The sequence below is a fragment of the Dermacentor variabilis genome, chromosome 6, assembly GCF_050947875.1.
Source record: "Dermacentor variabilis isolate Ectoservices chromosome 6, ASM5094787v1, whole genome shotgun sequence".
NCBI classification, from domain to species: domain Eukaryota; kingdom Metazoa; phylum Arthropoda; class Arachnida; order Ixodida; family Ixodidae; genus Dermacentor; species Dermacentor variabilis.
Genome location: NC_134573.1, coordinates 68,494,933 through 68,518,585, shown reverse-complemented (window position 1 = coordinate 68,518,585; position 23,653 = coordinate 68,494,933). Strand labels below are relative to the sequence as shown.

The following is a 23,653-nucleotide window of genomic DNA, read 5'->3' as shown; positions in this document are numbered from 1 at the left end:
ATTGGCGCAGCAAGGAATGAAGCGGTGGTAATAGTTGGCGAGGCTACGAAATTTGCCCAGTTGCCTAGGGGGGGATGACTAAAAAACCTCACAGGTGGCTGTGACGCGGGTCGGGAGTGGACGAATGCCGTGTGCGTTGACGCGAGGGCCGAGGAAATCCAACTCCGTAACGCCGAACTCGCTCTTCGGAAAGCTAGCAAGACCAAACTTGGTCAGTCTTACGAGCACTTGACGCAGATGGAGCTCATGAGCTTCCGCGGTGGGGCTATAGACGAGGATGTCGTCAAGATAGGCAAAGCAGCATGTCAAGCCACGTAATACCTGGTCAACAAAACGCTGAAAGGTCTGGGCCGCATTAAGAAGACGGAAAGGCGTGAGCAGCTATTCGAACAGGCAGAAAGCTGTATTAATGACGGTCTTGGGAATATCTGAGGGTTCCAGAGGAATCGGGTGGTAGGCTTTCATGAGGTCGACCTTGCTAAATAGGTGCAGCCGTGCATTGCCGACGTAAAATCTTGAATGTGAGGTATTGGGTACCGGTCCGGGACACTGGCCTCGTTGAGAGCACGGTAATCGCTGCAGGGGCACCAGACACCAGTCTTCTTCGGCACCATATGGAGTGGCGAGGCCAAAGGACTCGAGGAGAGACGAATGAAGCCAAGGTCAAGCGCGTGTTCAAACTCCTCTTTGGCCACAGCCTGACGATCCTGCGCGAGGTGAGAAGCCCGAGCGAACGCGGGGGGGGGGGGGGGCAGTCGTGACGATATGATGTGTCACGCTGTGAGCGACCTAGGATTGAAAGGAAGGAGGTCGAAAGACGTCCGGAAACTCGGCAAGGATAGCTGACCAAGGGTCGGGAAAGGTCATGTGCGCCTAGAGAATCCGGAGCAGTGGAGCATGACAGGAAACGCCTTCGACGGTTAAGCTTGTCTGGGAGTCCAAGATGCGGCTGTGCAGCACGTTGAGGGCGAGCTCGTAGTGCTGAATAAAGTCGGCTCCGATGATGGGCTGGTGCATGGCCGCGATGACAAAGATCCAGCGAAACGTACGTATGAGGCCAATGTCAAGAGTCCCCGACTTTTGGCAGAAGGTCCGGATGATCGATCCGTTGACCGCGGTGAGAGGAGGTGAGTCGGGACGGTGGCGGTGCTCAGCCAACTTAGGAGGAAGAACTCAAATCTCGGCGCAAGTGTCGACGACATAGCCGACTTTGGTTCCAGGGTCGGTGACGTGGAAAAGGCGACTAGATCTGGGGCCCGGAACAGCGGTCGCCGCCAGTGTTCGACCCAACCATTTCCCGCGTAGGAGCAAGGCTGGTGGCACTGGTTTGTGCGAGAGTCGTAGCGATAGTGCTACCAGCAATACATAACGGGAGGAGGAGAATGGCGTCCAGAGTGGCCTGAGCTGGGGCAGCGAGGTCGTAACGAAGGACGCGGCCGGCGTGTTCGGATGGCAGTGACCTAAGCTGTCCGTCTCGCCACTTACCGTGTAAGCTCCTCGTTAGCTTCGAGGAGACTTGCATAGTTGGCGGCTGCGCTGTGGGACGTCGCCTATATAATTTGTGAGTGAAGAAAAACCACACAGAGGCTGGTGCTCGCAAATTATATCTTTAGCCGAGCCCGCTCAACCAGGCGGAAGCCTGATTCCGCCGATTCCACTGCTCGCGCACCGTCAGAGTGCTGGTGTGCCGCCGTCGTCTTTTGTGGCCAGAACATTGTCATGTCATGTACGTATGATGAAGCATTGTGGCACGCAGTAGTGCTCTACAGGATATTAGTACATAGTACATATTAGTACATTGCATGCAATGAAACCGCTATCTGAATGCTGCCTTGCAGGCACCACCTTGCCATTGTGCTCAATACTAGATCATTTTAGCAGCTTAATCAAGAAGAGATCATCGCAATCAGAGCTTCATGATTCGCCATGTATATTTACACGAAAACCGCAATAGCGCCAGCAGTTACGTTTCCTCTGTGGCTCTATGAGAGTGCATGCTTTTAGGCCCATGCTCTGTAGTGGAACTGTTGCCTCCGGTAGAAACGAATTTTCTCACCTCAGTTTTTACCATCAGAGCGTAAAGCAGTAAAATGATTGCGTCCATGATTACTGATGCAACACACTACAGGATAAAGATTGCCACTTACTTTGTTAACTACTATGGGACAGCGATCCGAGACCCGTTGTTCTGCAGGACACTCGTGGGAATGCGCGCACCTGTCGTGACACCAGCCACACTGCAGCGGGTCTGCGGTTTTCTGCAAGCAGTCCGAGCAGGCCTTGTAGACGATGCACGAACCTACTGGAAACTGTATAACCTGCACAAAGGAGGCATAGAACAAAGCTTACTTATTTTTAATGCTTAGAAACCTCTCTGCTCAATAACAATCCACATCCTGTATTATGTTTTCTGGGCCTGTTCATGGGGGAAGGAAAGATATAGAAAGCTATTGGAAGCAGACACTGCAGTGAGAAGAATAAAAAATGCCTATTTACTCTACAGAATATTACACGCGCACAAAGCTGACCCTAATTAGTGCTCAAAAACACGGACCGGGAGAATGCAGCGAAAAACAAAGTGAAAATAAATATTGCAGCATGTAGAAGACAAACGTCTCTCGTTGACAACGTGACGCAAGGCCCGCTCATCTGTTGAGCACTCGCTTCCGTTGCATAAATCTTTTCGTCATGCAACGGACTACATAAGTACCATCAGTCATGACGACCATGTATAGAAGCTTATCTCGGGCTCTAGCTCTGCGTAATTATAACCAGGAGAAATTGCTAATGTAGCGCCGACTTCAGGAGCCGTACTTTTCAAACGATAACCAACGCTGCATGGCACTGTAATTTGGAGAGTAGCGGGAAGCCGTTTTATTTTAACAAATATATTACCATATTTGAATGGAATTCCAGGGCAACGCTGTGTATCAGTTTTGCTAACATGCGTTTCGGCTTGCACGGTTACACGTTTAACTGTTTGCTAACTGGCTAATTTATTTGTAAGCCCTACTTCATCTGCTTTTATAAAAGAGCAGATTATTATTGCCCGCTGAATATCTGAAATAATTTACTTTTAGCAATTACAGTCAGTGACAAGGAGTGCGTGAGTAAGAAAACTGTATTTCAAATCAGAACGATTCGCGTCCGGTGAGTTAGTGGGCTGGGGCAACCGCCGAGGTTGCGGCCAAGTTTTCTTGCCTCCCGGCGGCTTCGTGGGCTCGCTGGACTGGTCACCCAGCGTCGAGCTGAGCAGTGTGGCCTGCCATCGCGCGCGGAGGCTGTCGATGGAGGTCTCGCTCTCATTGTCGTGTCCCTGGCATTCCCATAGCACGTGTTCTAGCGGGGCTCAAGTGCCACACACTTTGCATCTATCTGTTGTGTATGTATCTGGATAAATAGCAAGCATTAGCGTCGGACACTGGCATAATTTGATTCGTAGTTGTCGCCACTGGACAGCTTGCGATCTACTGAGTTGTGGATGGGGTGGCAGATGACAGCATCTTTGCATCTTGTAATGGTTGGTGATGTCGTTGAACCTGGTCATTCTGTCTTCCCATTCCCGTACTTCAGAGGGCCCTGTCGAGGGGTCTACGTTCGTCGCAGCCTGGAAAGTCAGTCCTCGAGCTACGTTGTGGGCCGCCGCGTGAGGGTTGTCCTCTCCCGTTGGGTTGGTGGTGTGCGCTGGTAACCATTGGATTTGGACGCATGTGTATTCCCTTGTTGTTTTGCCATTTCTGAGTACGCGTAGCACCTCAGCTGACATGCGGCTGTTCGCGAAGTTGCGTACTGCCGTCTGGGAATCGCTGATTATATATTACGCGTTGGTTTGTGCTATGGCTAAGGCTATAGCCGCTTCCTCCGCCGCTTCGATGCGTGTCGTGTTTGTAGTCAAGCTTGTGTAGCATTGTCTGTTGTGGTTAAGTACTGCTGCGACAAAGCTATGGTTGTGTTTGTAACGTGCAGCGTCTACAAAGAACGCGTCCTTGTTTCTTCCGTAGTTCTTCGCGATGTTCTTTGCCCTGCTTTTTATCCTGCCATCGTGTTGCACAGGATGCATATTCTTGGGTAATGGGGGTACCACGAGTTTGGCACTTATTTTGTTGGGTATGTCCCGTTTGTCGCCGTGTTGTGTGTGGTAGCGGATACCTAATTTATCAAGGATGTGTCTTCCGCCGTCATCTTGGAGAGGCGTTCATATTGCGCTCTACGTTGCGCTTTTATTAGCTCCTCTAACGTGATGTGCAGTCCCAGCTCTAGGAGTTTCGCCATGCTCGTGCTTAGCATGAGTCCACTCGCTTGTTTATATACCTTCCTAATCAGGCTGTCTAGCTTCTTCTTTTCTGAAGCGCACCATCTGTGGTATGCCGCCAAATACGTGATCTGACTTATGACGAACGCTTGAATAATTCTCATGACGCTTGCTTCTTTCATTCCCTCGTGCCTGTTGGTAATTCTCTTGATCAATCCCATCGTTTGAGAAACATTGGCTTTGATTTTGCGAATGGTTTCTCCGTTGGTGCCCTTCGCCTTTATGATCATTCCCAACACCCTTATCTTCTCGACTTTGGGTATGGGTTGTCCACCGTGGGTCATGAGTTGTATGTCTTTGTAGGTTTGTTTGTTGTGGTTCTTGGGAAGTCTCCCCTTTATCGTTAAACAGTACAGCAACAGCTCAGATTTTTGGGCCGAGCATGTTAGGCCGGTGCCTTCTAGGTATTTCTCGAATGTTTCAACAGATTCTTGTACCTCTGTTCAGTCGATCCATCATTGCCATCGTTTATCCATAGCGTGATGTCGTCTGCATAGATTGTGTGGTTAAGAGGAAGGTTTAGCTCGGGCCCAACTTCGACGCGACCTATTCAAATACATGTAAAACGCAAAACGTTTTTCTGAGATAATCCCTGGACTGATCTTAATGAAATGTGTTGTATTTGAGAGAGAAAGTTAACTTCTAGTGACTGTTGGAAGCGGAATTTCGATTTAGGGCTTAAATTTTGTTAAAAAGATTTTAAAAATTTTCGGCAGGTTCAAAAAATAGAAGCACGTAGTTTGCAAATTCATAGCTCTGCATCAAGAACAGATATCGCGGTTCTGTAAACGGCGTCCATTAGATCATTTAAAGCGGACAAATCCGATATGTCATTTTGCATCTTACGTGAATTTATTACGTTGGTTACAAGGGTTCTGCAAAAGAGGCATTTCCATATTACTAATTCTTTTTATATGCATGTGTAACATATCAATTTTGTCCGCTTTAGACGTACTATTAGATGAAGTTCAAAGAATTGTATAATTTTTCGTTGTTGAGTTACAGAGTTGTAAATTTGATAGTTTCCTTTCTGAAGATTTTCGGTTTGTGCCAATTTTTAATAAAAAATTGACGACCTAACTCAAAAATTCGAAACCAACAGTCACTAGATTTTAAGTTTTTCTTTTAAATGCAACAAACGTCGTCAAGTTTGGTGCAGTGCTTACCGAGAAAAACGAATTCTCCTTTTACATGTATTTAGACAGGAGCACCTGAGCTAAAGCTTCCACTTAAGTCCTTCGATTTTTTGTAAGTTGCTAGGAAGTCCAATCAGAGCCAGGTTAAAGAGCATAGGCGATATAACCGATCCCTGCGGTGTGCCTGCTCTGCCAATAGGCACTTTCTCGGACGTCAGGTCTCCTACCGTGACTTTAGCTTCTTTATCTGCTAAGAAGTTTCGTATATAGTACGTCAGCTCACCCAAGCCAAGGTTGCTGATTTGGTGCAGTATGGTTTGGTGTGCCTCATTGTCGAATGACTTCTTGAGATCTAGCCCGATGATGGCTCGAGTCGATCTCCCTGGTTCTGGTGCTTCAGTGGCAGCATGGCGTCTTGTGCAGACAGGTTTCTTCGAAATCCTATCACCGTGCTTGGGAGTCATTGTTTTCTATGTATGTATGTATGTATGTATGTATGTATGTATGTATGTATGTATGTATGTATGTATGTATGTATGTATGTATGTATGTATGTATGTATGTATGTATGTATGTATGTATGTATGTATGTATGTATGTATGTATGTATGTATGTATGTATGTATGTATGTATGTATGTATGTATGTATGTATGTATGTATGCAGACCAAGAGTCCCCGAAATATTTCAGGTTGAGGTAAAAATATTTTTCGGCAAGCTCTATCATTCGTTTACTGGAAAACAACGTTAATATGAAATACATAAAGACTATCGATCGTAAGAGGGAGTTCTCTAAATAAAAAAAAGAAGAACCTTCTTTTTTCGGCAAGCACTATACCAATTTTGATACCGTTTGTTGCAGTTAAGATTAAAAGTTAGTATCTACTTACCACAATAAACAATCTGGTTTTGGCCATCAATACTTTTACATAAGATGGCGAAGTTTTGCGAATTACGTGAAACTCAGGCATTCAGTTTAAGAGATTGTACGCTCCATGAATTGAAATATAAAAACAAAAAAAAAATGATCTGGTATAGACAGCTCCGAAATAAATGGCTCGTTTCTGAGTATCATGTTTGCAAAACCATCTTAAACAGTTTTTCACGCAACAGTTTAAACAGTTCAGCAGCATTAACAGTGACAGCTAAGGGAACGGCGACATCTGTTTTCAGTGCAGTTAGCTGCCCCGAAAGCGCAGTGGCTACGGCATTCCGCTGCTTAGAGCCAGGTCGTGGGTTCGATACAGGTGGGGTGGAATGGGGGTGGAATGCAAAAGCGCTCGCGTACAATGATATAGGGTGCACGTTCAAGAACTCCAAATGGTCAGAAACTAAACTGTGTGCTTTTGTTTTTTAAAACTTGGCATGTTCTGGAAATTCTTGCAGAAATTTGAATACCCTAAATTAACACTAAGATTCGCTCAGTCACCTGAGCTTTCCTACAGCTTTTCTTGTTAAATGAAACAAATTTCAATCAAACTATATCAGCTATTTTTTGATGAGAAAACTTCTTAGATTCACATGTGTTCTAAGTAATACAATCGGAGTTGACCCCGGCCTACACCTTCCTCTTTAAAGGGACACTAAAGTGAAAAATGATTTCTTCTGTATCAGTAAATTACCGTTCTACAACATCAAAAAAAAACCATTCTTACAATGATAAGACGTTTGGTAAGCCAGAAAAAGCGCAAGAACGAAATACGGGTGGCGACGCCTACTTAAGTTCCCGCACCTGGGGGCTGTGACGTCTTGGATTTTGATGGCACTTCTAGGGCCAACTAATTATATATAGCGGTGCAGATTGACTACATTGTGTTCTAACGGAACCAAATATTAAACATGGCAAGTTTCGGGAACCTTTATTCAGCCAACGCGGCCCAAATACGGAAACATACTTTGGAATCACTGGCGTCACGCTGACGTACCGGCTCTGGGGTTTCGGCGCGAAATTCAAATACTGATACTTGGACCTTCATTTTCTCATCTAATAATCAAACTATTTTTTTTAAATGACTACCCGCAGGGTTCTCGAACAATGCGTCATTAGTCTAAACTGATTTATTGTTTCGCTTTAGTGCCCCTTTAAATGGCGACACCAATCATACACCCGACAAAAGCTTTTCTTTCACTGTTTGTCTTTTTGTATGATTACCATGTTTTTACAACATGCGTTGTTTGGCGAGTTCATATGTTTGAAGTACCTGTAGTACTTTTAATGTTCCTGTTATTTTTGCCCATTCTTTTTTAAAGAATTTCACCCGAAGCCACCACTTCCGTTGTAGACGGCCTATTCTACTTTAGTTGCGCAATATTGAGTACGGTACTCCTTATAATAGGTATGCACAAAAAATATAAGATATACAAAAATAATGTGTTTAAATATTTCCACATACTGCAAGAACAGCCCCATGTAAGGAAAAACAGTGGCTATAATACGTAATTCTTAATTTCACGTGCAATTTTCACATACGATTCTCGTTCGCATCGTCATAACCAATGGCTCTTAGATATACAACCTCTCGTAGAAATATTGTTGCATATGCTCGCAGTGCAGCAGTGATGGAAATTATTGCCATTTTTTATCAACCTACGCAATATTAGGTAAATCTTCAAGATCTTTGACAACAAAAACAATATTTTGGCCAGCTATAGGTCATATGACACTCACTTTATTTAGCGACACCGTTTTATGTCGATTTAGGGTAAATGCAAGTGTATTAATTTTTTTATCATACCTAATACCTATAATTAGTTTTCAGGTTGATGCACTGAAACATAAGAACAATTCAGCAGACCATGTCTTACACTGTTTCCCGCAAGAAAATATCCGTGAGAACCATCGTGATCCACGGCTGCGGCCCTCTCAATGGGAACAGATGCAATTTGGTAAGTCCAAAGGAGCTCCAACCTCATCAATTCTCCTGAAATCACGTACTAGAAGAGATGGGTAGATAATTTAGCACACTCTTTTCATTTAGGGCCAAAAATGAACAACTGCATCAACGAACAATCTTGCTATGTGAAACAAAACTTATTTTACCAGCCTTCATGATTCAAATGCCCTCCAATCAATGACAAAGTCTTTTTGCGGCACAAATACTGTGCAAACACTCTCCAGCTCTGACGACGAAGTTGTGAACATAATAATGTACTCTGCGCATAAAAGTGGCAGCACAAACCCAGCAAATATGAACACCTAGTATGGTCTGATGTCGGTACCAGCAGATTAGTTTGTATTGTTCAACTATTCGCGGATTATAATAATATGTTCGCGGTTGTCATAGCGCGCACAATTTTATTTATTTATTTATTTATTTATTTATTTATTTATTTATTTATTTATTTACGCTGCAGTTGTCTGTGTGAATTTTAGCAGAGTGGATAATACGTGGTTAAAATAGGGAAACCACGGGGAAGACGGGAGATCGAAATTCAAGACGACGAACAATACAAGAACAAGGTGAAAGCTGGAACCAATGTTTCGTCAAGTGGACTTGCTTTGAAATAGGGACGACTACTTGTCGAAACGTTTCCTCCGGCTTTCACTTTGTTCTCATTTTGCTGATGTTTAAAATAGGTTACATACATAGCTTAATAATAACTCTGTACAAATTGCGGCAAGTAAACGAACTAAGGAGCGCGAACGAAACGTACTCTTATGTCTTGCATGAAAAAGTAAAGAGCAACCATTACGTAAATGTGGCACATATTATGTTATCGTAGGGTGGGAACTGAGTGTTTTACAGCGAAGCTATTCGCCTGGTCACAATGGTCACGATGGTCTATCTGTAAGCTTACTCAAAAAGAACATCGACATCTTGGTCCAGTGCTTGCAAACTGGTTCGATGAATCCGATCTATCGAGTACATACCCTGACCAGCTCAAAATTAGAATAGTGGTTGCAATACACAAAGCAGATAGCCCTAATGGCTCAGCTAACTATCGACCAATAACTATTTGATCGTGTACTAGTACGCTCTTCGAAAAAAAAAGTTCGAAAAAGGGTTTCACAAGATATCTTGAAAAATACTGCATACTTTCAAACGCACAACACGGTTTCCAAACTGGTTACTCTGCTACAACGGCAGTAACCTCCTTAATAGAAGTTATAAACCAAGCACCTAACAAGCACTACTTCTAACTCGGCGTGTTCTTGGATATTTGAAAAGCGTTTCACTCGGTAGATAAAAGTATGCTATTAGGAAAATTAGAACATTATGGTTGTAGACAACACGCACTTGGTCTTTTTTCCGCAGGTATTTAACAAATCACAAGCAATACAGTTACAGGCAAATAATCTTCACTAAAGAGAGCGAGAACGGGCATTGTACTAGGATCGGTACTGGGTCCAATACTCTTCTCTCTTTTCAATAACGATTATCTTAGATCACTCAGATTTTCTCATTCTATCCCACACGCGGATGGTACAGCTCTGATAAATCCACGACAGTCCCTACAGGAAGCAGAAATCGCTCAAAGTGAGGTACAGGATACTTTAACACGGTTTGAAACTAACAAGCTTATTTAAACTCCAAAAAGACCCAGTACGTAGTATTTGCTTTTAACCGAAAAACTACTCCTACTAAGGGCAACTTGTACCTTGGAGACGCACAAATCCAATAAATTAGCATTCATAAATATCTAGGAATAAGTCTTGACTTGTGATTACAGTGGACTCCACATACTGAACAAGTAATTAAACAATAGTTGTTGGTTGTTACACCTTATTAGTGGCACGCAAACATTTCCATCCTCAAACCTTACATCTCATTTATTTCAGCATTTTTCATCGCCATATATCATGTCGCATAAAATCTTAGAGTTCCATCTGCGCCTCGTAAATTGATCCTTTAATCAAAATTCAGAAACGTGCGCTGTGAGAAAAATTGCATCAGCCACAAAGGACGCGCCCTCTGCACAGCTTCTTGCACAGTTAAATATAATGCCACTTATCCAAGCTCGGGACTATAACACAGCTATACTAATTCACAGAATACTAACCACGAACAATCCGGATCTCTCAGCAATATTTCTCACGCCTAAAAGGGACACTAAACAAGCTTAGAATAATAAATTCAACTTGCCAAAAACACGTAATCAATAAGGTCAACGTTCCCTATCATTTATCGGCTCAAAAATCTGGAATGCAACACCCAGCTTCATAAGAAAATTTACAAATGATATTCCATCATTAAAAAGACACTTTAAATCGTGTATATAAGATAAGATTCTTCTGCTTTTTACTTTGGGTTGCCATTTATGCTGACTTTTACGGTATATATAGACCCAAAACTAGCCACATAGGCTAAGGATCCAGATGACACTGTCAATCATATTGTACTACACTATGCGGGAATAAAGATTTTCTCTTTCTTTTTCTCTCTCTTTTCTCTCTCTCGGTGGCCGGCATTTTCCGTGTCCATCCATGAACTGGCATTATCATCGGCTGCAATTGCTCATACCCCCCTGCGTCTTCCCCCTCCGCACAGCAAACTAAATAGAGCCCAGGTCATTACATTAAGGCTCTTGCAAACAAGAACTTACTTCTAATCAACAAGGTCTATCCTGAATTCTCTACCCCTACAACATGCGATAAATGTAACGACACCATAGATATTAGTCACATGCTCTGACGTTGCTCCGCGTTACGCAGCGACAAGGACAACACTGAAGGATGGTGACACGCAGCTCTATGCAGTCTCACATTCGAAGAACAGCTATGGGCAGTCCGACGGGCCCGCCAAGCGCCGAAAGGCTTGGCCTTCCGGTCCCATCGTGGAATCGGCCCGCTTCGGGCTAAGAAACTAGCGCGACCTCATGGACAACAGTAAAGTTTTTCCATCCGTCGATCCATCCCCCTCGTAATACAAAGGCTACAAGAAGTCAGCAAAGTGAAGCGAACAGTGCATACTTTCATTCGGATCACGCATACAACCCACAGAACAGCGTACGTTTCAGTAAAATAACACGCTCAAGACAAGCGTCTATTATCAGCAGCAATGACTGATACCTGTCAGGAAGCAAAAATGCAATGGCTCATACCTCCCTAGGCAGAGCCTCAGGTGCTCAACAAAGTGAAGCGAACAGTGCATATATTCATTGAAATCCCCCATGTAACACACAGAACAGCATAGGCTGCAATAAAGAACAAGCTCATAACAGTCACTCAAGCAACTCCCTTTCAATTCCCGAACTTACCTTGTGCAGATTTCCTTTTAAATCACCGACCCACGCAACAATAGTTCGATTCTGCTGTGTCACCGTCAGCGACGTTACTGCGCTTAGGAGGGTGACCATCGATGTGGCCAGCAGTGGAACAACGCCTTCTATGTAGTTGTTGATGCTCGGTGAGCACATATTCTCGCTACGTGGTTTCTGAAAAAAAAAATGAAATCAACAAAGCGGTTCTAGACCATGCAACATTGACCTTGCGAATTGGTTCACATCTTTACAAGAAAACGCCTGCATTTTATTTCTTGCGTCCTTTCTTATTTTCACCTTCTAGGTGTCACTACAAGGGTGTCGAATCGCATCCCGGTCACAGCGACCGCATTTCCATGGGGTCGAAATGCGAAAACACTCGTGTACTCAGATTTACATGCACGTTAAACAACCCCAGGTGGTCTAAAATTCTGCAGTACCCCACTACGGCATGTCTCATAATTGAATCCTGGTTTTGGCACGTAAAACCCCCTAATTTAATTAATTTTTAACAAGGATGTTGAAGCGAATAAATGTACAGGTTCAGTTATGGTTCAGATTCAGTGCGCTTCGATTTTGTTCCGGCTCCCGTACGGCTCGGCGTACCGGTTCGCAATACTGTGCCGGTTCGCAAACTGTACCAGTTCGGAAAGACGGTGTCGTGACAAGAGTGTGCGGTATGCGCTGCGGTGCCTTGACGTGTCACCGCTCTTTTCCGCGTTTCCTTTTATTATAATTCATACTGAGTACGGTGAAGACGGTAGAAGCTTATAGGAGTTTTCTAAAAGCAAAATTTCTAATCGGTTCAAATACATGCATGCAGCATAGATCCAGGCGTTGAGATTCGGACAACGCCGGCAGTGGCCACGCGGTTGTGCGCTGTCCTTTTTTTTTCCTTTGCACACTCGTTAGAAGCTGGATGCGTGCCACTTGGGTAAACTTATCGCGTTGCGCCCATCGCCGCGATATTACCAATGGCTTATTTTTAATGAGCTGTAGGAAAGGAGTCGAAGCCGCTTGATAAGTATCAGTAACGATCTTCTCTACAACGTGCAGTCTACGAACAGAGTGTACAGATACGGAGAAATATTTGTGTACATATATAAGACCGACTTGAAGGGACTGACAACCGGCTAGAATGTGTTGTCAGATGTTGATGCCAATGCAATGACCATGATTTGTAGTGATGGAACCCAGCAGGCTTTTCGCAGTTTAAGTAGGAATTGTAACTTTAAATTGGTTAAGAAACTCTTAAAAACCAGTAAGTGTCGAGGTCTGGCGGTGAAATCTTGGTACTTCGGATGTATTCTATGAGATTACTGTACGTAAGTCGGCTGTTGTTAAGTACAGCATAAGTATTGCTTAAAATTGCAGCTGGTATACTATTACACACTTGCGCATTAATCGATGCTTCGGAAACCAAAACGCACGCGTGGCTACGGCAACACACTGAACTCCGTATCACGTTAAAGGCGCCGTTTCATTTTCGATCCAATTGGTTTCGTTTTGACTGGGTAAATACCAAAGCAGTTGTACAGTAAACCATGAAAGCACAGGTAGCTGTTACCGCAGAAATACTTTAACACTTCGGAAAACATGACTCGCTGGAACATCGACTTGATAAACAACATAGTACTTTCTCACAGTTACAGTCGCACTTGTTTGCCTCCCACTAATGCCGGCATATGATCGCTATAGCGCTCACCTATCACCGTTTTCAGCATGCTTGCAGTCAACCGCTACACCCTCGCTGCAGATGGTAAAGTGCTGAGAAAAAATGTTCCGAGGCGTTTTCCGCGTTACCAGTTCATGATTAAGCACTCTCACTGGTAAGCCTTCCACTGAATAAAAAAATAGGTACCATGAAAATTGTTGTCAGTCCCCTTAATTTGTGAGAACACCTGTGCCTGCATAAGATGGGATTCTATACGACGCCTTGACAGTAGGATAGTAGTTAAGTTTTTTTTTCTTTCAAGTAATTGCTACTGGACTCGGGTTGAGTAGACTGTGGCATGTGACACAGGGCGGATTTACATTGTATTATATAAGTTACAACTCAGCACTGCTTGTCTGTAGCAAGGAAAGAAGCCAGCAAGTGATGTTTTCGTCCGTTAATAGTACTTTTCTTAAATTCAGCGACAATTACGGTACTCCCTACTGCGAAATTGGGGCGCAGCTCTATACGTGTTACCATTTCGCCATATATTGGCTGGTGCATCCGTCATGTGTGCGGCATGTTGCAAATGAAGCGAAGGGCGGGGCGATTGCTTTGCTAATCTGGAGATCGCGAGAGCCAGCGCGTGGGTGTCGCGTGAGCATGGTTCACAGCACCCGCCGCCGACAGACCTCCCAGACGACACGCGCGCTTCTCTGGCGCCATCTCGTAGCCATCGTCGCCGCACTACGCTTTTCTTCTCACGATTTTGCCATACCCTCCTTCGCTTTGCGCCTCATGGTTCCGCTGCGTTGTCCTCTCCGCTTTCCTCCTCGCGTCTTTCAACCACCGCTGCGCTCCGCGTTTCGCTTTCATATTTCGCTGTGGTCGCTCGTTCGGCTACGCAGCCGCCGACGCCGACGTTCGGCGCAAAAACGGGAACCTAAGAGCTTCGATTTAATAAAAGAATGTGAGGACACTGATGCTTCGGAACGATGAACGAGGACAGTTTGCGCTAAACAGCGCGACAATCTTAGCGCAGCACGTGGACCAGACCGCTGCGCTGACTAAACACAGACAAAATTGTCCCACTCAAGTACATTGTGTCCTGGGATGAATTTTTTAGAAATCGGAGAGCGCATTGTACTCCGCTCGCCGATGCCAAATGTGAGGTGAAGCATGGCACGCCACGAAAGCAAATTTCCTGTATCGATTACGTATGTTGTCACTGCGCACTGACAAGATGGCGGCATCCTTAGCGACCGCAGTGTTGTTCTTACAAGAAGTCGATCTTATTAACCATACGGTTTTGTTATTTTGAACTCTCGTCGTCACCAGCTTTCTTTGCTCTCGTGTGGCCATGCGTGTGCGTTCCACTTTTTATCGACCACTAGTAGAGAGCTGGCACAACAGTTGAAGTGGGAGCTTTAGCAGAAACGCGGTGCGTGAAACAACGTTTCTGCCGCACAACAAAACTGGCATGGCCGAGTTCAGAAGCCTAAGCGGCTCTACTGAGATTACCGTATAGCTATCAGCACATACCTATTGTCTTTCCCCATTCTCGCTCATAACGCAGTTCGTGAACCCTAGCGCGCCGCGGTGTCTTAGCAGCCACGATGTTAGGCACGAGGTCGCGGGATCAAACCCCGCGGCAGCCGCATTAAGATGCGGACGAAATGCAAAAACACCTGTGTCCCGTGCCTTAGGGGCACGTTAAATATCTCCTGGTGGTCAAAATGAATCTGTGGTCCCCCACTAGGGCGTGCCTCGTAATCAAATCGTACTTCCGTCACGTGAAACGCTAGGATTCAATTCAGCTCGTCAATCATAGCGATGTTCTCGTGCGCCAGCTGAAAAGTAATTACTTCGAAGAGTCACTTACTTAGCACTATAGTTTGCCTCCTATATGTTTGAACCATATCGTGCCGAACCGAGAACCATTAATATTTTCTTCGACTCAGGTTTGGCTTGGGTCCCGGCACTTGCTAATAATATTCGTGAAGGTCCGGTTTCGTGCATACCAAATGTCCAACGCGTGGCTGCAGAACATGAAGACATATTAGGCAAAGAAAACGCTACTGGACGCCGGACCGCTATTGGCGAAGGACCGGTCGTCCCTCATTACTGATCCGGTGCGGCAGCAGCTCAGAATTAAACTGCACAGGGCCGCGTCGGACGTCACTTTTGAAACCGTACGACGAGCCTTCCGAGAGCACGGCGAGGTAAACGAACTCATCAGCGATTGGTGGAAGGCGGACGGCTTTGAAGGCACCGCGGTGACTCGTCTCGTACGTCTTGATCTGCGCATCCCGCATCAGATACATCATGGTTGCGATACTGCACTCGTGATTGTGCCTGGATGTGTCCCGGTTATGCTTTCGTTGCCACAATACTGGACACACCGGACGTGAATGCCGAGTGCCCAGGTGCGCAGCTTGCCAAGTGTTCGGGCACGAGCAGGCCAATTGTACTCGCTCGTTCGCGAGAGTTGAAAGCGCAGGCAGAGATGTGGACCGGGGCGAGCTGCTCATGGACGAGGAGGAAGCGGAGAACGTGGCTGCTATGGTGGCGTCAATCAGCAATGTTGCCTCGCAAGAGAAGGAGGCAACAGATGCTTGGGTAGGAGACGCTATTCTTGCAGACGCTTCGAGAGTACAGAACAAAAGAAGCTTCGGCAAAACGCACTTCTGAAACACGCTTTTCAGAGCATCTGCCGTCAACAAGTGCGTCCGGGACTGCTCACAAAACAGATGCGCTCAACACCTCAGTCAGCGAAACGGTCGGGCATCTGGAAGACAGTGATTCGGCGAAGGGGCCTGCAATGGACGCTGAGGCAAGCACCTGCGAAGCGTCGACTCAACGATGCATGCACGGCGTCTCAAGACGTGCGGATACGAGCAAGAGAGAGGTACGGAAACGTGCCTGGATCCAAGAAGCCTCGTGTGGCCAACCAACAGCGGTCGGCGTCGCTTACGCGCGGCGACGGCAAGTCGACGTCCTGACCGTCGACAGGGCAGTGGGATGCTATTTGGCAAGGTATATGGAGGGAATGCCGTAGGCTCGGTCTGGTATCACTCACTAATACTTAGCATTTAGAGAAATTGATAAACGCTGCATCTCTTAATGTCCGCGGGCTTAATGCCAAGAGTCGGCAAAACTAACTTTACGATCTTGCATTATCTCAACATTGTAGCCATTCAGGAGACCAAAGTGGAGAGCGAGGACCAGAGAGTGCGGATGGTGCGTCCTTTCGCGAGACACAATGATGTGGGTGTTTCTCATGCAGTGGGTGTGTCTTCGGGGTGCATTTTGTTAATTCGGCAGATCCTTGGGGCTGTAGTGCAGTCGGTGACCAACTGTGAGCCAGGCCGGTTGAGTGCATGTTAATGTTCGCTTTTAGTGGAAAATTGGCGTGTAATTTTTCTGTACGCACCAACTATGACTCATGAGTGATCGGAATTTTTTTTTAATTGAGACGTACTTTGAAATGTGAGCATAGAAAAATTTGAGCGGGTGATTTCAATTGTGTCCGTGTGGGTCGTGACAAAACCGGTGGTAAACAACACAATGATGCAGGTGCTGCTGTTTTGAAAGATAAGCTCACAGAACCTGATCTAGAAGACGTGGATCTAGAAGACGTGCGGCGGAAAAGCAGTCATTTTTACCCAATTTCAGGGTACGAGCCACGCTAGACTTGACATAGCCTGCGTGTCGGCTGAACTAGTTCCTGTGTATCATGACTACCGAGTCACACCTGTTCGCTATAGTGATCAGTGCTTGATTCGTTTCAGCGTTGAAAAATAAAGAAGGAATAACAAAGAATTTTCTTCGTATCTCAGGAAATGTAATGCAAATTTCCCGAAAGATGAATTATGTTAGCAGTTTCTCAAGGCTATAGATAAACAGCTCAAAACTTAGATACCTAGGGACACAAATGAAAAATTTGTAAGCAAACAGTTCAATTAAATGAACTTGAAAGGGCCGGCGTTTTCATGCACAGGGGAAAATAATTTGAGTCCCGTCTTCGATGGAGCCTGCAGCAATTATTGGAAGCGGAAAGTACAGAACCAGCTTACTTCTTAGAATACATAAAAAGCATAAAGGAAAAACTTGAGTTGTTAAAGGGTGATACAAGGGAGCATTGGTTCGAGCCAGAGCTGAGAGCTTGTGCACAGTGGAAATGCCATGATTATGTGAATGTGAGCAATGTGATCAGCGAAGGTGGGCGGATGGCTTACGCCGGATGTATGATGAAGCTGATAATAAACAAATCAGTAGGTGAGTGCATACCAGTGCAGTTCTCAGTCAGACACGTTATCGCCATTTGTTTTTTATATATTGAAGCTTTTTTCTAAGCCTAATCGGGAACAATCTGATAAGAGGTTTTAATTTATAAAAAGACGAGGTCAGCCTTTTTGCTTACGCTGACAACACTGCAGTTTTGTTTGTGCTGTGAGTGTTGTAAAAAGCTTTCGTCAAGCACGCGGTATTGAATTAAACGGGGACAATTTCCTTGGACTTTGGCATGGGGAATGGGACGTTACACCCAGGGTGTTTAGGAACATTAAATGGCAAGAAACACCAACAAGATACTTAGGAGTGCCCCTGCAGTACTGCTGCGACAAGGTGTATTATTGGAAAACAGTTACGCTAGAAAGCACAAAATTGGAAAGGCTGCGATAAGTCGATTTTGGCATGGGCCACGAAGGACTTGCAACTTAATTCTCGTAAGCAAGCTTTGGTATAAAAAACAAATCTTACATTGCAGCAGCTTAAGTGCACGAAAAATGAAAAAAACGTGAGTGTTGGCGGTCTTCATTTGGAGATCTATATGGGGGAAAATGAGCCGAACAAGTCTTTTTAAAAGAGTGGGTGATGTGGACATAGTTTATTGCGTCTGCATGTAAGACAACTCGTCAGTCGGTTTGTTTTTCTCCAAGATGAAGACGACATGTTTCTCATAACTATGATTCAACTGAGGCTGGGTAAAGTGCTATACCGGAATTTATGGGGTCTTCGGTGTGCGTGTGCAATGACGAGTACGGCGATATCTAAAAGAAGTCGTTTCATCTTTCCGTTTCGTATCGGTGCGTTTTTGTTGCAATATTTGAGCGAGGTGTCACGTGAAAAACTGTACAAAGAGCTCGTTTATGTGTTATTTGCTGTGTCACTGTACCATGAATTATGCTGAGCAGGTCCAGGAAAAGTTGCTTTGAAACACGTTAAAAGAACGCCTTCTTTAGAGCGCAGCTCTTTGGCAACCGGTCCTGCGTTGAGCTTCGGCGTGCCTCGGCGTGGTTCGGCGTCGCACCACGTAACCGAGCGAACGAGCACAGCGATGGTTGAAAGCCATCACGGAGCGCAGCGGGAGATAAAAGAAGAAAGCGCGAGGAGGGAAGTTGAGGATAAGGCTACAGTGAAGACTTGAGGCAGAAAGCGAAGGAGGAGAGCAGGGGAGATGGCCTGCGCATGTGCCGAATTCATGGCATCCGCAGCCGCGTGGCCGATCTCATCTGCACTTCCGAGAGGGGAGGGGGATGCGGGATTGCGTGAGGTGGGGAGGGCTACGCTCGTTCGCGGCGTCAGCTGCTGAGGTCAGTCCGCGGTACCAGCGTGTGTGACGGGGATCACTGCTCCTGCAAGGGGCGATGGCGAGCGGCTACGAGTAAGCCTCAATGTGACGCACTTCCTGGGTGTTGTCGCCGGTGACACTGGTGGCATGATTCCCAATGAGGAAAGGCCGCTCTCGCGCTTGGTGGAACGAAAGCGTAAGAAGAAAAGTATAGTGTTACGTAAGACGGGCTTTGCCGCGACGATGCCGGCGATATGGCGCCAGAGTAGCGCGCGCCGTCCGTATGAAAACGAAGCGCTGCATGAGCGAAGGGAGGTCTGTCTACGACGGTTGCTGTGAATCGCGCCCACTCGTCACCTACGCGCTGCCTCTCGCGATTTCCCGATTAGCGAGGCAGTCACGCCACACTTCGCTCCTTTTTCAATATGCGGCACGAGACAGATTGTGCTCACCAGCTATGCTACCGCACAGCGTTCTCTTCCTTATATAAATCGTGCACCTATATAATCAGAGTACAAAATACTGACACGCGAACTGAAAATACATATAGACCTGCGCTCCAATACAGGCCGCGTCAGCACAATACTACAGTGATCTGCCCATTAGATCATGGACTACCCAGTGACCCATGTTGGTATGACGGTTGGTTTCAAATTGTGTCCCGTCAGCACAATACCACAGTGCTCTGCCCATTAGATCATGGACTACCCAGTGACCCAAGTTGGTCTGATGGTTGGTTTATAATTGTGTCCAGTCAGCACAATAGCACAGTGCTCTGCCCATTAGTTCATGGACTACCCAGTGACCCATGTTGGTATGACGGTTGGTTTATAATTGTGTCGCGTCAGCAAAATAGCGCAGTCCTCTGCCCATTAGATCATGGACTACCCAGTGACCCAGGTTGGTATGACGGTTGGTTTCAAATTGTGTCCCATCAACACAATACCACAGTGCTCTACCCATTAGATCATGGACTACCCAGTGACCCAAGTTGGTCTGACGGTTGGTTTATAATTGTGTCCAGTCAGCACAATTGCACAGTGCTCTGCCCATTAGATCTAGGACTACCCAGTGACCCATGTTGGTATGACGGTTGGTTTATAATTGTGTCGCGTCAGCAAAATAGCGCAGTCCTCTACCCATTAGATCATGGACTACCCAGCGACCCATGGTGGTATGACGGTTGGTTTCAAATTGTGTCCCATCAGCACAATACCACAGTGCTCTGCCCATTAGATCATGGACTACCCAGTGACCCAAGTTGGTCTGACGGTTGGTTTATAATTGTGTCCAGTCGGCACAATAGCACAGTGCTCTGCCCATTAGATCATGGACTACCCAGTGACCCATGTTGGCATGACGGTTGGTTTATAATTGTGTCGCGTCAGCAAAATAGCGCAGTCCTCTGCCCATTAGATCATGGACTACCCAGTGACGCATGTTGGTATGACGGTTGGTTTCAAATTGTGTCCCGTCAGTACAATAGCGCAGTGCTCTGCTCATTAGATCATGGACTACCCAGTCACCCAAGTTGGGATGATGGTTGGTTTCAAATTGTGTCCCATCAGCACAATATGGCAGTGCTATGTCCATGATATTGCCACATGGCGTGGCGCAGCAAGAGACTGAAGAAGAGGAGAACGAGGTTCGTCTCGGCATCACGCGTCGCCGCTTGCGTTTTCGTAAAGTGCAACCGCCTGTACTTTATTCAGCTTGTATACTCCAGCAGCGTATACGCGACAATTTGGTGGAGCTTGCTGGGTACGCTCAACTCATGCAGGAGACCCCACTGGGCAGCAAGAACCTCGCCCCACAGTTGTAGTTGACTCCAGTTCACCGCACAAGCCGGCGAATCCGAGGCCTAGCCCTAGAATTTGGAAACCTCCAGGAAAAAGTGATGACTGAGACCACTGCGACTTCTACGGAACGGGTGACACCAACTTATCTAACGCTGCTGAACCCCCAAGTGCCGACGGCTTTTCATGGCGACACATTTGAAGACGTGGAAGACTGGCTGGTGGAGTTCGAGCACGCGGCTGCGTTTAACGAGTGGGACAACACCGCCAAACTCAGGAATGTCTACTTCAGCCTCCAGGATGTTGCTCGCACGTGGTTCATGAACCGCGATAGTGCCTTGTCATCCTGGTCTGACTTCCAGCGCAAGCTGCTGGAGACCTACTGCAGCCCCGATGGTCGAGAAAAAGCGGAGCGGGCCCTTCATTCACGCGTTCAAAAGCCCAACGAGAGCGTCACGATGTACGTGGAAGGACATGACGCGTCTTTTTCAGCGTGCTGATCCGAGCATGTCGGAAGAGAAGAAGGTGCTTCATCTGATGAGAGGCGTAAACGAGCATCTCTTTGGCGGTCTGGTTCGGAATACGCCCAAGACTGTTGCGGAGTTCCTCACCGAAGCCACCGCGATGGAGAAGGCCCATCAGCAACGGTCGAACCTGTACAACCGACAAGTAAATGCCGCCTGCACTCCGGATACACCGGTAGGCTTAAGGTGCGACGTCGTCTTGCTTTGCGAGCTGATTCGCTCAGTGGTTCGCGACGAGCTGTAGAAGCACCACGGTACGTCGCCACCTCCAGTCAGCTCCCTCGCCAGCGTCGTACACAACGAAGTACAGCAGGCACTGCAGGCATCTCTTTCCAGCAGTGAAGCACCACCTCTGCCAAACGAATCCCGGCGCAAGACGTATGCAGAAACATTACTGAACCCCGTCCAAGCTTTCGCACCTACTTTTGTGGCGCCGCCAGTCGCGTTACAATCGGCACAAGCCGCTCCGACAAATCCGCTACCGTATTTCGACGACCGCCGAACACCCGCGAGGAAATCACAGGTTTGGCGAGCACCCGATCGACGAACGCTGCGCTACCACTGCGGCGAAGCTCGTCATGTGTATCGGGAGTGCCCCTACCGACGACTCGGACTGCGGGGTTTTTCTATCGATTCACCTCTGCCTAGGCTCGGCCAAAGGCCAACAGCAGCGCAGACCGGGAACATCGCAGCGGCAGTCACGCTCACCCTCACCGCGGCGATATTTCCCTGCTCGCGATACCACCTCGAGGACGACGCAAGGGCGATCACCAAGTCCACGCCGGGAAAACTGACGTCAGCGACCTTCCGAGGCGAGGCCGCTGATACTCGACGCGCTCAAGACCAGCAGGTGGCCACGGCAGGTGGCCACATCGTCGACGATGGCGGCGGTACTCGACGTGGCCACCTGCCGAATTCGGCAGATGGCCACGTCGTCCCACCGCTTGGCCTATGCACGGCCAGAGAAGAAATTCGCGGTGCTGCTATTCTCGCCACTTGTCTGGTTCTACGCGAGTGTTCCCGCGATTTAATCTTTGGGATGGACTTTCTCCGCGAATATGGCGCCATCATTGACCTCCGCGAGCGCTGCATCACTTGCTAGACACAAAGGGCAACACAGACCGACGCCATCGGACACAGATCCACACTTCGCGTTTCGGACGAGAGCATCACGATACCGCCGCGTGCGAGTGTTATGGTTCCGGTCAAGTCCGACGAATACGGTGAAGTCATTGTGGAAGGCCACATTTCTATGTTGCTGGCACAAGGTATGTGTGTAGCGCGAAGCCTTGTGGAACTTCGTGAAAGCCAGACAATGGTCCTCGTTACCAACTCAACCTTTGAGCATCGGTACATTTTTCGTGGCACTGCCATCGACTACGCCGAACCATCAACGGACATCGTCGAGTGCTTTGCTTCTGAGGTGGACACAGATGACGCTTCGCTCAAAGACATTGATGTAAACTCCGAGCTTACGGACGACCAAAAGAGTACACTGCAGGAACTCTTGAATGAATTCCGCGCGTGCTTCGCTCGGTCTACTAAGGGGGGCCAAACGCCAATCACGAAGCACCGAATAACGACATCCGACGACGCCCGTCCCATCAAACAACAGCCTTATCGTGTCTCGCCGAAAGAACGTGAGGCAATTCAAGCCCAAGTCAAGGAAATGCTAGATGATGGTGTCATTCAGCCTTCGCGCAGTCCGTGGTCCTCCCCGGTCGTTCTAGTCAAGAAAAAAAGACAGAACGCTTCGTTTCTGTTTTGATTATCGACGCTTCAACGATGTTACGAAGAAGGACGTGACCCGCTACCACACATCGATGACTCTTTAGACAGGTTGCTGCGAGCTAAGTATTTTTCGTCTCTCGATCTAAAGAGCGGTCACTGGCAAATTGAGGTCCATGAACGAGACCGCGAAAAAACTGCTTTCTTCACTCCAGATGGTCTTTACGAATTCAGAGTACTTCCTTTCGGTCTCTGCTCGACACCAGCAACTTTCCAGCGAAGGATGGACACCGTTCTCGCTTGTCTGAAGTGGCAAAGCTGCCTCATCTACCTTGACGACGTGGTTGTTTCGGCGACATTTTACGACCACCTGAAACGACTGCGGGTAGTTATCGAAGCCATCCGTTCGGCTAACCTCACCCTTAAGCCTCAGAAGTGTCATTTCGGCTACAAGGAGCTGATGTTTCTCAGACACGTGGTCAGCGCGGAAGGCGTTAGCCCCGATCCCGCGAAAACTGCCGCTGTAACCTCGTTTCCAACACCGACCGACAAGAAAGGCGTCCGACGCTTCCTGGGCCTTTGCGCATAGTAGCGGCGTTTCATGGAAAATTTTTCGATGATGGCGGAGCCACTGACTTGCCTCACGAGGGACGATGTATGGTTCATCTGGTCCTCAGAGCAAGAGACTGCTTTCACCGAGCATTGACAGCGTCTGGCGTCAGCACCAGTT

At 47.0% G+C, this 23,653-nt stretch overlaps 1 protein-coding gene across 2 annotated transcripts in view; it reads right to left on the bottom strand.

The window, feature by feature from the left end:
- The window catches only part of LOC142584841 (hepatocyte growth factor receptor-like), a 104,098-nt gene that overhangs the window by 69,793 nt on the left and 10,652 nt on the right, over window positions 1-23,653 (bottom strand). The window contains exons 3-5 of one of the 2 annotated variants that reach the window (XM_075695138.1): window positions 11,647-11,823; window positions 8,254-8,382; window positions 2,148-2,318 (exon numbers count right to left, since the gene is read on the bottom strand). In XM_075695138.1, the coding sequence (XP_075551253.1) occupies window positions 2,148-2,318; window positions 8,254-8,382; window positions 11,647-11,823 (477 nt within the window). The remainder of the gene's footprint in view (window positions 1-2,147; window positions 2,319-8,253; window positions 8,383-11,646; window positions 11,824-23,653) is intronic. The other variant, XM_075695139.1, reaches the window with a different exon arrangement.